This window comes from Schistocerca cancellata, chromosome 4 (genome assembly GCF_023864275.1).
Source record: "Schistocerca cancellata isolate TAMUIC-IGC-003103 chromosome 4, iqSchCanc2.1, whole genome shotgun sequence".
Taxonomy (NCBI): Eukaryota; Metazoa; Arthropoda; class Insecta; order Orthoptera; family Acrididae; genus Schistocerca; species Schistocerca cancellata.
In genome coordinates this window covers 85,285,173-85,302,185 of record NC_064629.1, presented here as the reverse complement: position 1 = coordinate 85,302,185, position 17,013 = coordinate 85,285,173, and the positions used below count along the sequence as shown (strand labels likewise).

The window sequence follows — 17,013 nt, the reverse complement described above, 5'->3', positions numbered from 1 at the left end:
ACCTAGCGGTAGTTTCGCTGTCCTACCTCTCTTCATAGATGCTCACAATAGTATCATGTGAACATTCAACCAGCTTTGGTGTTTTTGAGATACTCGTTCACAGGCTCTCCATAACAATAATCTGTCCTTTGTCAAAGTTGCCTATCTCAATGGATTTCCCCATTTGCAGCCCATATCTTTGCTATTGTGATCGTTTGTCTGTGTCTGCTCCGCTTACATACTTTTGTTACTGTGCCACATGCTTGCAATGCCACCCAGCAGCATCCAATGTCGTGGTGGGCAGTGATCGTAATGTTTTGGCTTATCAGTGTGTAGTAGCACATCATGCATAATAATTATCTCTAGCTTTAAATCAAGTCTGGATGGTATACTCCGAACTTGTACTCGTGCTGGTGCTTCAGAACACTTCCTACAGGACTGAGTATAGTTAAACTGTAATAAATATCTGATAGAGCTCTTCCAGCACTCATGGAAGGAACTGAGAGTCAGTCTCTATACGTATTATGGAAAAATGCTCCATTATATAGAAAGAAGTGCATGTCCCATATAATAATTAGAGTTACAAAAATTTACACTCAATATTATTTGATTCATAAATTACATAACTAACTGCTAATATGGCACACACTGTTAGACAGAAGCTGGTCATAGATGTCTGAGTCTAAAGAAAATGAGCTCAAAAGGTTTTTCTGACTTTCTTGAAAATAATATTGTGGGTAGTACGAGTAGTACTGATGCCAATAAAATACAATATTTTTAACAATGTTTGAATTTCTTCTCAGTTCTAGAAGTAAGTCTGATGGTAGTATTTTAATAAGATGGGACCAAATTTCATAAGAGTCACAGACTGAATTATACACTGCCTTGCATAAGGAAATGCAGCAGCATTAATCTAGAATGATTCAGAAAATTAATACTAAATATAAATCAAGATGGTATAAAAGTGAAGCTTTAATGTACAGGAATTAATAAGAGAACTATTTCAGATGATTCAAGCTACCTTTTGGCAATCAGTAAAAGTGAATGGAAAGTACTACGAAACGTGGAGTAACTACGATATTCATTAGGATAGACTCTCTCTATATGAAGGTCTCACTAAATGGTAAATAGTATTCAAGGGGTTTCTTCAACCCCTTCATTTTTTGCCACCTGTTAATATCACTGGTGATTATTCAATAACACACATTCTTCACTATCATCTTGTAGCCTCCACCACTGCTATATTTTACATCTCTTAACTCTTCAATGGTTTATTAAACTAACACACATTTATCTCACACTGCCTTATCCACCTTTTCCCTTCCAGCAACAGTCCTCAAACTAGTGCACTAAAAATTAATATTAATTATAATTAAGTGCTGTATAAATCAAATACATTAACAGAAAGCTTGTGGAGCCTGTGTATGAGTTATTGATACATACCCTTTCTTGAATCTCTTCATATTTTCCACAATATGAAACTGCTGCCATCGTTTTGAGAAATTAATTGCACCCTCAGGCAGGTAATCATTGTTGCCAATGTGAACAAATGTCAGATCCTGAAGAACTAGGCCACTGTAAAGAACGAAAATTTTGAGTAATCATAAGACTTTTGGTATATCACAGATATTAGGTGAAGAATAAAACTGGAATTGGGTAACTGATGCTGCATGAATGAAGCCTCAGCAATACACACCACAGGCAAAACTGTATGGGTTACTATCTGAAGGCAAGTTGAAAAATGTTTAATTTTCATACTTGTAACTTTCAATTTCTTCCTTAAATTCAAACATAACCATCACTCACAGATTAGTCATTACAAAGAGAGGTTCCCAACACTGGGGTTGCCTTTTTGAAAAAAATTATACAGCGATGTAGGTTAAGGTCCAAGGAATCACAGCCTGCAGTCATTTCCATTGGTGGGATCTTGTTTGCAGGTAACAAAAATTTAAAAAAAAAATTAAAAGAAAATTAAGACTTTCTCTTAATGCAGTTTTAAAAATAGACTGGTAAGCGGAAGTTCTGAAAAATGTTGGTAGGTGCCGCCACAACTAACTTCTGCAATCGAATATATGTAGTGCTACACACGCATGCTTTGCAGGCACAAAGATAAATACTGGCGCCAAAACCTCTGCATCAGTAAATAAATTAAAAACAAGGTAAAAGATGAATGTAAACATTATGCCATGTATTCTTTCGTGTTTGCTGTTATCTCATTTAAATCCTGTCTGCCTAATAAACTACGAAACTAGAGTGAGACAACAGCAAATGCGGTAGAATATACATATCATGTCATGTTTATATTCATATTATTCTTATGCTGAATAGTGATACAGTCAGCAAATGAAGCAAAGCAACTGATTACATTTTTAAATCTACGATGACTCTAATTTCTGTGCAGAATGTACTGAAGATGCGTCTGCAAAGATTTTCAAACAGAGAAAAATTTTCGCTAAACTCTCATTCAGAACACCATCACGTGCAGTTATTTGGTTCTTGTTGAGCATTATCAAAGAAAGCAGCAGTGTAAGTAACAACAAATAGCAGTCTCTTGCCATTGTTTCAGTAATGAGACAGTTCCTCTCTTTTTTTTAATTGTAGGCAGTGGTAGCACGCACAAAAGCAAGCTATGCCGCGAGTGGCGACAGGTCATGAACACTCATTATGAGAATGTGACAAGCAATGCATGACACAGTACAATAATGCATTTTCAGCTTAGAGTGATGTAAACATGTATAACAAAGAGAATGGCACTTATCAGATCAAATCAATATAAGCAATCGATTCAAACCAGACGAAGCACATGGAACAGGAAGGGTACGTTTATAAACACGAACGGAGCACCTGATGTATAGCAATGGCTACCTGGTAAAGCTTAACTGCTAAGCTTATGACTCGAACCAAACTACTGTAGCTGTATCTTCATCTATTTGACCTAAATTGTGTCTCATGTTACAGTGGACCCACTTTGTTTCGATTTGGACGTGCGGTCTAAAACTTTACTCTCCACTTGAATTTCGAGTCTCAAATTTCAGGTGTGGCTTAGATTCGGGATTTTTTCCCCTTTATTTCATGTCTCATTTTTTCAGGTGCAGCTTGGATTCAAGTAAATACAGTATTTCTAATTTTTCCTTTAGGAATGGTCAGTTTCCTGAACACTTAAAGTACTCAGTAGTAAAGCCACTTTATAAAAAGGGAGAAAGAGATAATGTAGATAATTTTAGACCTATTTCTATGCCATCAGTGTTTGCAAAAGTTATTGAAAAGGCAGTCTATGTAAGGATAATTGATCATTTTATATCACATGATTTGCTATCAAATGTACAGTTCGCCTTTAGAAGTCATTTAACAACTGAAAATGCTATATACTCTTTTCTCTGTGAGGTATTGGATGGGTTGAACAAAAGGTTTCGAACGCTTGGCATATTTTTTGATTTAACTAAGGTATTTGATTGTGTCGATCACAAAATATTGCTCCACAAGTTTGACCATTACGGAATATGGGGAGTAGCTCACAACTGGCTCACCTCTTACGTTAGCGACAGACAGCAAAACGTCATTATTCACAATGTTGATAATGGCTGTGATGTGGGGTACAGTCAAGTGGGGGGTGCCCCAGGGATCAGTGTTGGAGCCACTCCTGTTACTTATTTATATAAATGATATGTCCTTTAGTATTACTGATAACTTTAAAATATCTCTGTTTGCTGATGACACTAGCTTGGTAGTACTGGATGTTGTGTGCAACATTGGCCCTGGTTCAAATAGTGCAGTTCACGACATAAGTTCACGGCTTGTAGAAAATAAACTAATGCTAAATCACAGTAAGACTCAGTTTTTACAGTTTGTAACACACAATTCAACAAAACCTGACATTTTAATTTCACAGAATGGGCATATGATTAGTGAAACTGAACAGTTCAGATTTCTACGTGTTCAGACAGATAGTAAGCTGTCGTCGAAAGCCCACGCTCAGGATCTCGTTCAAAGACTTAATACCGCCATTTTTACTATTTGAACGGTATCTGAAGTGAGTGATCGTTCGACACGAAAATTAGTCTACTTTGCTTATTTTCATTCGCTTATGTCATACGGTATAATACACTCCTGGAAATGGAAAAAAGAACACATTGACACCGGTGTGTCAGACCCACCATAGTTGCTCCGGACACTGCAAGAGGGCTGTACAAGCAATGATCACACGCACGGCACAGCGGACACACCAGGAACCGCGGTGTTGGCCGTCGAATGGCGCTAGCTGCGCAGCATTTGTGCACCGCCGCCGTCAGTGTCAGCCAGTTTGCCGTGGCATATGGAGCTCCATCGCAGTCTTTAACACTGGTAGCATGCCGCGACAGCGTGGACGTGAACCGTATGTGCAGTTGACGGACTTTGAGCGAGGGCGTATAGTGGGCATGCGGGAGGCCGGGTGGACGTACCGCCAAATTGCTCAACACGTGGGGCATGAGGTCTCCACAGTACATCGATGTTGTCGCCAGTGGTCGGCGGAAGGTGCACGTGCCCGTCGACCTGGGACCGGGCCGCAGCGACGCACGGATGCACGCCAAGACCGTGGGATCCTACGCAGTGCCGTAGGGGACCGCACCGCCACTTCCCAGCAAATTAGGGACACTATTGCTCCTGGGGTATCGGCGAGGACCATTCGCAACCGTCTCCATGAAGCTGGGCTACGGTCCCGCACACCGTTAGGCCGTCTTCCGCTCACGCCCCAACATCGTGCAGCCCGCCTCCAGTGGTGTCGCGACAGGCGTGAATGGAGGGACGAATGGAGACGTGTCGTCTTCAGCGATGAGAGTCGCTTCTGCCTTGGTGCCAATGATGGTCGTATGCGTGTTTGGCGCCGTGCAGGTGAGCGCCACAATCACGACTGCATACGACCGAGGCACACAGGGCCAACACCCGGCATCATGGTGTGGGGAGCGATCTCCTACACTGGCCATACACCACTGGTGATCATCGAGGGGACACTGAATAGTGCACGGTACATCCAAACCGTCATCGAACCCATCGTTCTACCATTCCTAGACCGGCAAGGGAACTTGCTGTTCCAACAGGACAATGCACGTCCGCATGTATCCCGTGCCACCCAACGTGCTCTAGAAGGTGTAAGTCAACTACCCTGGCCAGCAAGATCTCCGGATCTGTCCCCCATTGAGCATGTTTGGTACTGGATGAAGCATCGTCTCATGCGGTCTGCACGTCCAGCACGAACGCTGATCCAACTGAGGCGCCAGGTGGAAATGGCATGGCAAGCCGTTCCACAGGACTACATCCAGCATCTCTACGATCGTCTCCATGGGAGAATAGCAGCCTGCATTGCTGCGAAAGGTGGATATACACTGTACTAGTGCCGACATTGTGCATGCTCTGTTGCCTGTGTCTATGTGCCTGTGGTTCTGTCAGTGTGATCATGTGATGTATCTGACCCAGGAATGTGTCAATAAAGTTTCCCCTTCCTGGGACAATGAATTCACGGTGTTCTGATTTCAATTTCCAGGAGTGTATTTTGGGGTAGCTCTTCCCATTCTAAAAGGATATTTTTGGCTAAGAAACGGGCGGTTCAGGCAATAAGTGGTGAAGTTCACAAACCTCTAGTCGACCCCTATTCACGAGTATGGGATAAAAAGAAAAAAAAGGTTTGATGGTACCAGATATCAAACCCAGATCCCTCTGTACCAAAGAAAGCAATGTTAACCATACAGCTATCGAGGCAGTTCCCTACTGCTTAAATTACCTGAAATAAAATAATAAGTAGCTTAATTAGACATAGCAAGCAATTCTGGGGAGAGAGGGCTCCAGTTCTATCAGCAATTGGAATAGTTTGGCACAGCATATGACTGATGTCCCTGCCTCATTGGAAAGCATCAGATGCAGTTCCTCAGCAGCTTTTGCAGTGGCCAGCCGGCTGCATCAGCCATGCAGCTACACTGCTCAGTGACCATTCCAGCCACAGCCACAGCCACAGCTCACAGTACTCTGAATCAGTTACTGACAATGTCTGCTACGAAAGTGTCATTTACATACAGTTGTATATGATGAAAAACTAATGGAAAAGGTGTCCAAATGCCTTTACCCAGGTCACTGAAACGTATCACTTCAAAGTCACTCCACAAGTGCCTCGAAGTTGGCAGTACGACTAACAAACAAACGAGGAATGTGAGGTGCTGCATATTCTGAACTAATTTCAGCACAGCGACAAAACCCAGTTTTGACACTCCTACAAGGTTTCTGCTTACGACATTGACATTCCACATTACCGCCATCTATCAAAACGTCGTATGTCGGTGTGCGACCACCTGCTTCTATATAGTTGTGTTGTTTTACCACTTTGACTACAGTTTTTGTTTATTAAAAAAGTTTCACCAAAATGATGTCATTCACCGAGCGACAATCTGTTGCTTCACGGAGTGCTATCATACTGTCAGGTTTTAAATCACTACAACAGATGCACGAGTTTTACAAGCAAGGAAAAGAATTTGTTTCTGTCATGGGCATCCATCAATTTCTCCTGATAAAGTTTTAGAGTGCAGCTCGAAAGCTCTAGGACTCGGTCAAATTGGAGTAAAGCAGAGCTACTTCAAAACTTGTAAGATACTGAAGTAAACAATGTGGAACAAAGCCCTTTTGGAGAGAACAGAGTATTTTTGAGTAATCCTGTAAAGAGAACAACAATCCTCATTCAGTTACAGATCTTGATTTATTCCAAACAGAGGCAGTTTGTTGGCACATTTACAGATATTGTAGTAGGAAAGAATACTCCACAGCAGTGAGTTGTCAATTTCTTTAAAAGAATGTGAACTTTTTCTTTGTGTGTGTGTGTGGGGGGGGGGGGGGGGGGGTGAAGCACATCACTTAAAATGGTGTTAAGAAGTATTTCTGCTTTAAGAACTTAGACGGACAAAAACTGTTGCTCAAAAAAGATCATGTTCTTGGGGCTCGTAGTATCTTCTTACAATTAATTACAGGAAATGATATGCATTCAGTTATATGGTTAGATGCAACCTGGATCAATGCTAGAGAAGCAGTTGATGAATGCTTGACAGGTGATACTCCAAATAGCAGCAGCCATCAGCCAACAGGAAGAGGAGTCAGATTAATTGCAGCTCATGCAAGTTCTTCAAATGATTTTTAGCACTGTGGACTCTTAGTTTTTAGATCGAGAAAAACCTGTGACTACCAAGATGATATGAACTGCCAATAATTTCTGCAGTGGTTTACAAATTTGTTGCTACGGTTTACTTTTCTTACTATATTTGTAATGGGTAATGCATCTTACCATTTAGTGCTATTAGACAAAACTCAAACAACTCGTGACTGCGAAGAACCTGATGCAGTGGTTGCCAGTGATACACATTGCTGCAGCATGAGTATGACATAGATGCTGTTATATTCCCTTGTGAAATAACATAGAAAAACCTGTGACACCTATTGCTTTATCACTGCCATTTCAACCCAGGTGAATTGGTTTGCAGTGATGTCAAGAAGTGGAAAGGCTGTTGCATAAACATCTTACTATTGTACAAACCACCACAAGGAGAAAGAAAGTTTTTTTTGTGGTTTTAGGGCGCACAACTACAATGGTCATTAGTGCCCAGACTAAGTTAGAAAAAGGTTAAAACAGCAACTAAAAGGGACAATACTATAAAAGACATAGACAGGCAGAGGATTAAAAAAAAAAAAAAAAAAAAAAAAAAAAAAACAGCATAATCAAATGTCCATAGACAGGTTTGTCAAGTTGATAAAACGAAGAACGCGAGCAGCTGCTCCTGGGTCATCCGCTAAAATGGCATCCAGAGTACATGGCAGGCCAAGATCAAGACGCAGTGTATTAAAATCTGGACAGGACGTTAAAATGTGGCGGACCGTCAGCAATTGCCCACATGGGCAGAACGGTGCTGGCGCAGCCATCAGCAGATGGCGATGGCTGAACCGGCAGTGTCCAATTCGTAACCAGGCCAAAACAACCTCCTCCCACAAAGAAGGGCATGAGGAGGACGTCCAAGCCGCGGGAAGAGGTTTCAAGGCCCGAAGCTTGTTGTCCGTAAGTGCAGCCCAATCGGAATGCCACAGCGATAAAATGCGCCGACAAATGACCCTGCTACAATCTGATGAAGGGACACAACAAGAAGCTGTCCGAGGCTGGAGGACCGCAGCCTTGGCCGCGGCATCTGCAGCTTCGTTCCCAGGGATACCGACATGGCCAGGAACCCACATAAAGCTAACAGGAGAACCGTCGTCCACCAGCTGCTGAAGAGAGCGTTGGATCCGGTGCACGAAAGGGTGAACCGGATACAGATCACTGAGGCTCTGGATGGCGCTCAGGGAATCAGAGCAGATGACATAAGCAGAATGTCGGTGGCGGCAGATGTAAAGAACAGCCTGGTAGAGGGCAAAGAGCTCAGCTGTGAAGACCGAACAATGGCCATGGAGCCGGTATTTGAAACTTTGTGTCCCGACAATAAAAGAACACCCGACACCGTCATTGGTCTTAGAGCCATCTGTATAAATGAAGGTCATACTAATGAACTTCGAACGAAGTTCGACAAAACGGGAGTGGTATACCAAACCGGAGGTAACCTCCTTTGGGAGCGAGCTGAGGTCAAGGTGAATGCGAACCTGAGCCTGGAGACAAGGTGGCGTGTGGCTCTCGCCCGCTCTAAAGGTTGCAGGGAGTGAAAAATCAAGGTGTTGAAGGAGGCGACGAAAGCGAACTCCAGGGGGTAGCAGGGCACAGACATACAACCCGTATTGATGGTCGAGAGAGTCGTCAAAAAAGGAAAGATAAGACGGGTGGTCGGGCATTGACAGTAGCCTACAGGCATACCAACAAAGCAGTATATCGCGCCGGTAGGTGAGTGGCAATTCACCGGCTTCAGCATGAAGACTCTCGACGGGACTAGTATAAAACGCTCTGATCGCAAGACGTAAACCCCGATGTTGTATGGACTTGAGGCGGCGTAAGATGGGCGGCCGTGCAGAGGAGTATACGAAGCTCCCATAATCCAGCTTGGAGCGGACGATCGACCGATATAGGCGAAGTAGGACGGTTCGATCTGCTCCCCACGACATACCACTGAGAACACAGAGGACATTTAGAGAACGGGTACAACGGGCAGCCAAATATGACACATGTGGAGACCAGCTAAGTTTCCTGTCAAATGTAAGACCTAAAAATTTTGTTGTCTCCACGAATGGGAGAGCAACGGGACCGAGTTGTAAGGATGGTGGGAGAAACTCTTTGTAGCGCCAGAAGTTAATATAGACCGTCTTCTCGGCAGAAAAACGGAAGCCACTGGCGACACTCCAGGAGTAAAGATGGTCAAGAGAACGCTGAAGACAGCGCTCCAGGAAACCTGTACGCTGCACGCTGCAATAGATGGTAAAATCGTCCACGAAAAGGGAGCCGGATACATCAGCTGGGAGGCAATCCATTATTGGATTGATCGCTATGGCAAAGAGAGCAACGCTCAAAACTGAGCCCTGTGGCACCCCATTCTCCTGGCGAAAGGTGTCTGACAGGACAGAACCCACATGTACCCTGAACTGTCGATCCATTAAAAAGGAACAAATAAAAAGAGGGAGGCGACCGCGAAGGCCCCATGGCATGGTGCGGAGAATGCCAGCCCTCCAACAGGTGTCATAAGCCTTCTCCAAATCAAAGAACACAGCCGCAGATGGGCGGTTCCGCAAGAAGTTATTCATAATGAAGGTCGACAAGGTAACCAGATGGTCAACAGCAGAGCGGCGCCTACGAAATCCACATTGTACATTGGTAAGTAGGCGTCGAGATTCGAGCAGCCAAACCAAACAAGAGTTAACCATTCACTCCATCACCTTACAGACACAGCTGGTAAGCGAGATGGGTGGTAACTGGAAGGCAAGTGCTTGTCCTTCCCCGGCTTAGGAATCGGTACAACAATAGACTCGCGCCAGCATGCGGGAAAATTGTCCCTCAATCCAGATGCGATTATAAGTACGAAGAAGGAAACCTTTACCCGCAGGAGAAAAGTACTTCAGCATCTGAATATGAATAGAATCAGGCCCTGGAGCGGAGGACTGTGACCGGGCAAGTGCATTTTCGAGTTCCCGCATAGTGAATGGGGCATTATAACTTTCACGATTCGAGGAGCGGAAGTTAGGTGGCCTAGCCTCCTCTGCCTGTTTTCGGGGGAGGAAGGCAGGGAGGTAATGAGCAGAGCTCGAAAAATCTGCGAAAAAGCGGCCGAAGGCATTGGAGACATCCTCAGGGGCTACAAGGACGTCATTTGCAACCGTCAAGCCAGAAACTGGTGAGTGGACCTTAGTGCCAGATAGCCGGCACAGGCTACCCCAGACAACAGAAGAAGGAGTAAAACTGTTGAAGGTGCTTGTGAAAGCAGCCCAGCTGGCTTTCTTGCTTTCTTTAATAATATGACGACACTGCGCACGTAATCATTTATAACTGATGCAATTCGCCACTGTAGGGTGGCGTTTAAAGGTGTGTAAAGCACGTTGACGAGCACGTAAAGCGTCTCTACATGCTGCGGTCCACCAGGGGACCAGTAAGCAACGTGGAGAAGAAGTAGTGTTAGGGATGGAATATTCAGCAGCAGTGAGAATGACTTCCATGACGTGTGCGACCTGACTATCGTAGCTTGTGAAGGTTTGATCCTGAAAGGTCGCCCTGGAAGAGAAGAGCCCCCAGTCTGCTTTGGAGATGTTCCAGCTAGTTGAGCATGGAGAGGGGATATGATGCAAGAGATGGATAACACACGGGAAATGGTCGCTTGAATATGTATCAGAAAGTGCATACCACTCAAACCGGCGTGCAAGTTGGGTAGTACATACAGAGAGGTCTAAATGGGAATAGGTGTGAGTCGTGTCCGAAAGAAAAGTGGGGGCGCCAGTATTGAGGCAGACAAGATTGAGCTGGTTGAAAAGGTCTGCTAACAGGGAGCCCCTTGGGCAGGATGCTGGAGAGCCCCAAAGGGGATGGTGGGCATTGAAGTCTCCAGTTAACAAAAATGGTGCAGGTAGCTGAGCAATAATTTGCATCATGTCTGCCCTGGTAACGGCAGACGACGATGGAGTGTAAACGGTACAAATGGAAAATGTAAAAGTGGGGAGAGTAATTCGGACGGCAACTGCCTGCAGGCTGGTGTGCAATGTGATGGGATCGTAGTAAATATCATCCCGGACCAGCAACATAACCCCTCCATGAGCTGGAATACCTGCCACAGGGGGTAGGTCAAAATGCACAGGTAGGTCAAAACGCACAGAGGTGTAGTGTGCCAAGGCAATTTGATTGCATGGGTGTAGCTTCATTTCCTGGAGGGCTACGACGAGCGGACGGTGCAAGTGGAGCAGCAACTTTAAGTCATCTCGGTTGGAGCGAATGCTGCGAATATTCCAGTGAATAAGTGCCATTGTGAGAAGAAAAAGAAAAAGAAGATGCAAGAAGGGATCACCTCGAAGGCCGCTGAGGGCCTGGCTTTGAGCGAGCACTGCCGCCGCTATCAGTAGGCGGACAGTCATCGTCCATTGGTTCTATAGGTTCATCGGCCATCTTGTTAAGATGGCCTGGAGGGGGAGCTTCCTCCGCCGGTGAACGGCCAGATGTTCAGCTACCAGCGGTGCGGCCAGGCGAAACAGATGACGGCCTGGGGCGGCAACCACTGAGTGGCGCAGGAGAAGAAATGCGCCGTGGCGGAGAAGGAGAACTGTGCTTCCTATGAGCCTTCTTGGAAGATCGTTTAGTGGAAGTACTGGTCGATGGCTGGGAGTTCGAGGTACTTAGGAAGTCTGCGCGGGATGGTTCCTTCTTGAAGGCCCGTGCATCTGACTTCTGGGTCTTCGTTTTGGCAGAAGCTGATGAAGGTGCTTGTGTCTGAGAGGTGACGGGAGGAATAGGAGACGTCGACCGGGTGATCTTAGCACTGGCCGAATGGACGACCGTAGTGCTGAAGGTCAGATCGCATGTCTGCGTCGCCACCTCCCTGGTAGTCCGAGGAGAGGCGAGGACAGTACTGTATTTCCCCACTGGGAGCAGCGTGGGCTTCCTACTAGCAAATAGCTTGCGAGCAGCCGAGGTGGAAACTTACTCTTTGACCCGAATTTCCTGTATACAGCGTTCTTCCTTGTAGATGGGACAGTCGCGGGAGGACGCTGCATGGTCACCCTGACAGTTCACACAACGAGGAGACTGAGGTGGACAGTCACCCTCATGGGCATCCCTGCCACAAGTGACACATTTAGCCGCATTTGAACAAGACTGGCGAGTGTGATTAAAACGCTGACACTGGTAGCAATGCGTAGGTGTCGGGACATAGGGGCAAACAGAAATAACCTCGTAGCCCGCTTTGATGCACGACGGCAGCTGAACACTATCAAAGGTCAAGAAAAGTGTCCGGGTCGGTACAAGGTCATTGTTGACCTTTTTCATGACCCTATGGACAGCCGTCATGCCCTGCTCAGCGAGGAAAGACTGAATCTCCTCGTCAGTTAATCCGTCGAGTGATCTAGTATATACCACACCACGAGATGAATTCAAAGTGCGGTGAGCCTCCACCCAGACAGGGAACGTGTACAGGAGTGTGGCCCGAAGCAGTTTTTGTGCCTGAAAGGCGCTCTCAGTTTCTAAAGTGCGCGTCATTTATGTTGGCGGCCGGGTTTAGGTTCGTTCTGCGCATCTGACGTCACCAAACACAGTCAGCCAATGAACAGAGAACGACGTTGCCACATCTCGACTGCAGTGCAGAGCATGGACAAGTGTCTTCAGTTTTAGAAACGTTCAGTCATAAATAAAGTAATAGAACAAAAGCAATGTCTTGATAGCAGACATTCTTTTATAGAAAGTTTGGAAAAAGCATTCTTTATACTAATTGCTTCATATTCTATTAATTAATTAAACCAAACAAGCAATAAGACTCCTAATTCAGGCGATAGCAAGGAAAGGTGTTTGTATCACTCTCACGAACCGCTTTTTCACAATAAAGAACAGCGGTAATTGTTTATTTCCTATTGTACTTCGACGAAACGTGAGTAATTCATAGTCATACGAACAGTGTTTGTCAGTATTTTGCGTTACGTGCTTTACGCTTCATGGCACTAAAGTGTCCGACGAGGTGCGTTAGCGTAACGGCTAAGGTGTTGGGCTGCTACGCGAGAGGTTATGAGTTCAAACATTGTGTGGTGCTTAATATTTTCATTATTTAAAAACAATTTCGAAGTGCCTTACTTCACGAATTATATTAGTTTAATGCAATTTTTTGAAATTTCTAGTGCTTTGTCTCTTCATTAACCCTTTCGCTGCTGCAGACACGTGCTCGCCGCATTCCGCGCAGTGCGTGATTTTGTCATCACTGCACTGCTCGCCTGTGCAGACACATGGTGTTCCCACTGCTTTGACACACTTATCATTCGATTTCACAAAAACTATTTGGCCCAAAAATTTGATTTTTACACGTCTTCTTGACTGATACCTTCCCCCATAAATGACTTAATTTTGTTTCGATGTTCAATGCAGTTATTATGCAGCATTAAATGTAGTAAACCATTGCACGAAATTTTGAAGAGTTTGCAGAGATAGAAGTCCATAGCGTATACTTTCCGTATGGTCGATTTTTGTTGCCACAATGTTGAGAATGAAATGTGGACAAGATACCTAAATTTCATATAAAATTTACTGTATAACAATAGCTCATTTAAGTACCACATAGGTGTCGTATGTAATATTGAGAAATATTCTGTCTTTCGCGACTGTAATAGAAGTATTATTTACACCGGACGCGTTTGGCTTTATTTTAAAGCACTTCAATCAAGGAAAGGTATGGCACATACACAATGGTGCTCATGTTCTTTTTCCTGTTTTTGTTCCACAGTCGCAGTTTTACCAATGGTACTGAAATATTTTCCTCTTCTGCAACTGTAATACGGGGCTTATTTAGACCAGTCGCGTGTCTCTCTTTTGAAGCATCTTCAGTGGACAGTATTTTGTCTCCTCCATTGCCAAGTCACCTTTCGTAGTTTTGTGCTGCGGTAACACAATATTCAACGTTTGTGTTGGCAGATCAGTGTTTTAGCAAATAAATGATGTTTGTGTGTGCCACACACAAAAATTATATTTGACATAGCTCAGAGCACTTCACTGATAGACGGTATATTCAAGTCCTAATGTTTTTGTAAGTCCACAGTTTTGTTTAATGTATTTTGTCTACTTCCTTTTGATTGATTGAAGTGCTTTAAAATAAAGCCAAACGTGCTCAGTGTAAATAAAACTTTTGTTACAGTCGCGAAAGAAGGAATATTTCTCAGTATTACATACGACACCTATGTGGTACTTAAATGCGCTATTGTTATACAGTAAATTTTATATGAAATTTAGGTATCTTGTCCACATTTAATTCTCAACATTGTGGCAACTAAAATCGACCATACGGAAAGTATACTCTATGGACTTTTACCTCTGCAAACTCTTCAAAATTTCGTGCAATGGTTTACTATATTTAATGCTGCATAATAACTACGTTGAACATCGAAACAAAATTAAGTCATTTATGGGGGGAAGGTATCAGTCAAGAAGATGTGTAAAAATTTAATTTTTGGGCCAAATAGTTTTTATGGAATCGATTGATAAGAGTGTCAAAGCAGTCGGAACACGATGTGTCTGCACAGGCGAGCAGTGCAGTGACAAAATTCACGCACAGCGCGGAATGCAGGGAGCGCGTCTTTGTAGCAGCGAAAGGGTTAATGCGGCCGTGGTGGCTTTACTTCATGAACTGCGCGCTCCCCCCTAAATGTAAGCTTGCGAACTATGCTATACTATGGCGGTGCTTCTATTGGCGCGTGCGTCGTGTGCAACTGGCAACACAGCAATGTCCCGCGTCTGGGCGGGCATGTGCGAGCCGCCAAGATAAAAGAATTAAACTATAGTAACAAGGTACCGTTACGCAACCTGGTACAAGACTTGACAGATCCAGCTATGGCATCTACACCCTTCTGGATAACGAAAGGGTTGACAGAGGAAAAATCCTTTCCGTCCTCAGATCGAGAAACTACGGGGAACTGTGGGGCAGGCGGTAGTACTTTTGTCACTGGTGGCTGGTCAATTTTCCATTTTTGGGCAGAAGTCTAGAGAGAAGAAGAAGAGAAATCCATTGCGGAGGAATCCCCCATGATTGCCAGCGTCTCCAATGGTGCGCTCCTTCCTTGTGGGGACCCTCTCAGAGGGCACTCCCGCCTTAGGTGAATGTTTACACCTCAGGTCACACCTCCCGAGAAACGGACGGAGGGACCAATCGGCATGGTTGGAAGGTGTCAGCTCAGGCAATCACCCCTCCCTGGACCTGGCCTTTACCAGGGGGTACGTGCGTGCCTTACTTGTCTACCCAGGGCGGGGAATTACGTGTTACCCCGTCACCGGCTACGCGTGCGAACGCGTGGGTCGGCCTTCAGGCACGCACAGGGAGGAAGGAGGAAGAGGAAAAAGAAGGGAGAGAGGGAGAGAAAGGACAGACTGTCTCAAACGCTGAGGCGGAGACCAGAGAAGGCAAGGAGAAGGAGGCAAGGAGAAGAAGGCAAGGAGAAGAAGGCAAGGGAAAGAGTAAGTAAGACAGTGAAATGGAGAAGAACAAAGAAAGGAACCAACCAAAGGAAGGAAGAAACCAGAAGAAGTGAAAAAACCAAAATGACCGCAAATATAGGTCGTGGAACCGTCCGTCTCCAGACGCAGGCGTTAACTACCCCCTCGAGGGGGAGGGACTCCTTTTAGTCGCCTCTTACGACAGGCAGGAATACCTTGGGCCTATTCTAACCCCCGGATTCGCTGGGGGGGAGAAAGAAAGTGGACCATGTTGATAAGTTTATAAGAGAAGCAAAGACTACAGATGTTACTATAAATAAGAGTGAATAGCTAATGATTTCTCTTGATGATGATGATGATGATGATGATGATAATGGTTGTGGCACTGATTTGGATGATGAAGAACTTGATGGAAATGCGCAACTGACATCATAAATTGAATTAATTCTTTCACTCTACAACAGAATATGTACCTGTTTCTTTATTTCTTTCTATTGTAGTGGTAAGACGCCAAATGTGGTGTGAAGACACCAAATGTATCAGGATGACCAAACGTAGCGGGAAGACACCACATGTAGTGCGTGGGTGCCAGGAGGTGCCGTATTAAAACTCAGGCGAGAACTTTCCAAATGATTTATTTGCTTCCACTACAGTGCTTCGTTCACCTCAGTCTGCGTCACATGGCCCCGCAATGCTGAGGAAGCACCCCAGTGGCCTGTGCAATGCAACGCGGTGTCATGCCGGTCTTGTTCGCCAGCTGCAGAGTTCCAATTACGTCAGGATGGCTGCACCAGCAACCGACTCAGGACTGCTCGGTGTGAGGCCCGCTGCTCAGCCAGGAGCCGTAGGCTGGCCCCTCTGTCACTTCTTCCTCGCTGGCATAGCTGAGAACGCGCCAGCAACATCCACCTGTGATCCAGCGTCCGAGTCTGTGGCTCTCGCCTTGGCAGTCTCTGGCGCATGTCGGGAGCCAAGACGAATGCCTGCGGTAGCGAGCCGAAGAGTGGCCTGCCCTGGCTGGCTGCGGATCCTGCGTTGGCCTCAGAGTGTCAAACCAATGACCCACCATGGACTAGGACACTTGTCGACCCATCTGTTGCTGTGTGTAGCCCGGCGGTGTGACATGCCTCACAGTCCCGGATAGCTGTCGCACTTCAATGAATCTCGTTAGAAAACGACACCTATTTATACTCGGCTGTGCACCTCTGTTTCGTTAACGCGCCACTCCGAGCCACGTATGCATAACACGCTAGGCTGGCCAGTGGGCCCCTTCTGCTTGCGACTTGCGCCATGCAAACTGCTGTATGTGCCCTCTCCGGCAGTTCTATGCCCCTGTGGCCTCTATTTGCCTTCACAACTGCTCGTATGCATAACTTATTGCAATCTGGCCCGCACCTGGCTGTAACTCGTGCTCCGAATATCGCACAAAACTAACTTTCCCTATCCTAAACGGT

At 45.3% G+C, this 17,013-nt stretch overlaps 1 protein-coding gene across 5 annotated transcripts in view; it reads right to left on the bottom strand.

Moving 5' to 3' along the window:
- LOC126184914 (guanine nucleotide-releasing factor 2) overlaps window positions 1–17,013 on the bottom strand; it is a 406,168-nt gene that overhangs the window by 11,496 nt on the left and 377,659 nt on the right. For all 5 annotated transcript variants that reach the window (XM_049927576.1, XM_049927578.1, XM_049927575.1 and 2 more), the window contains one exon: window positions 1,423–1,554. In XM_049927576.1, the coding sequence (XP_049783533.1) occupies window positions 1,423–1,554 (132 nt within the window). The remainder of the gene's footprint in view (window positions 1–1,422; window positions 1,555–17,013) is intronic.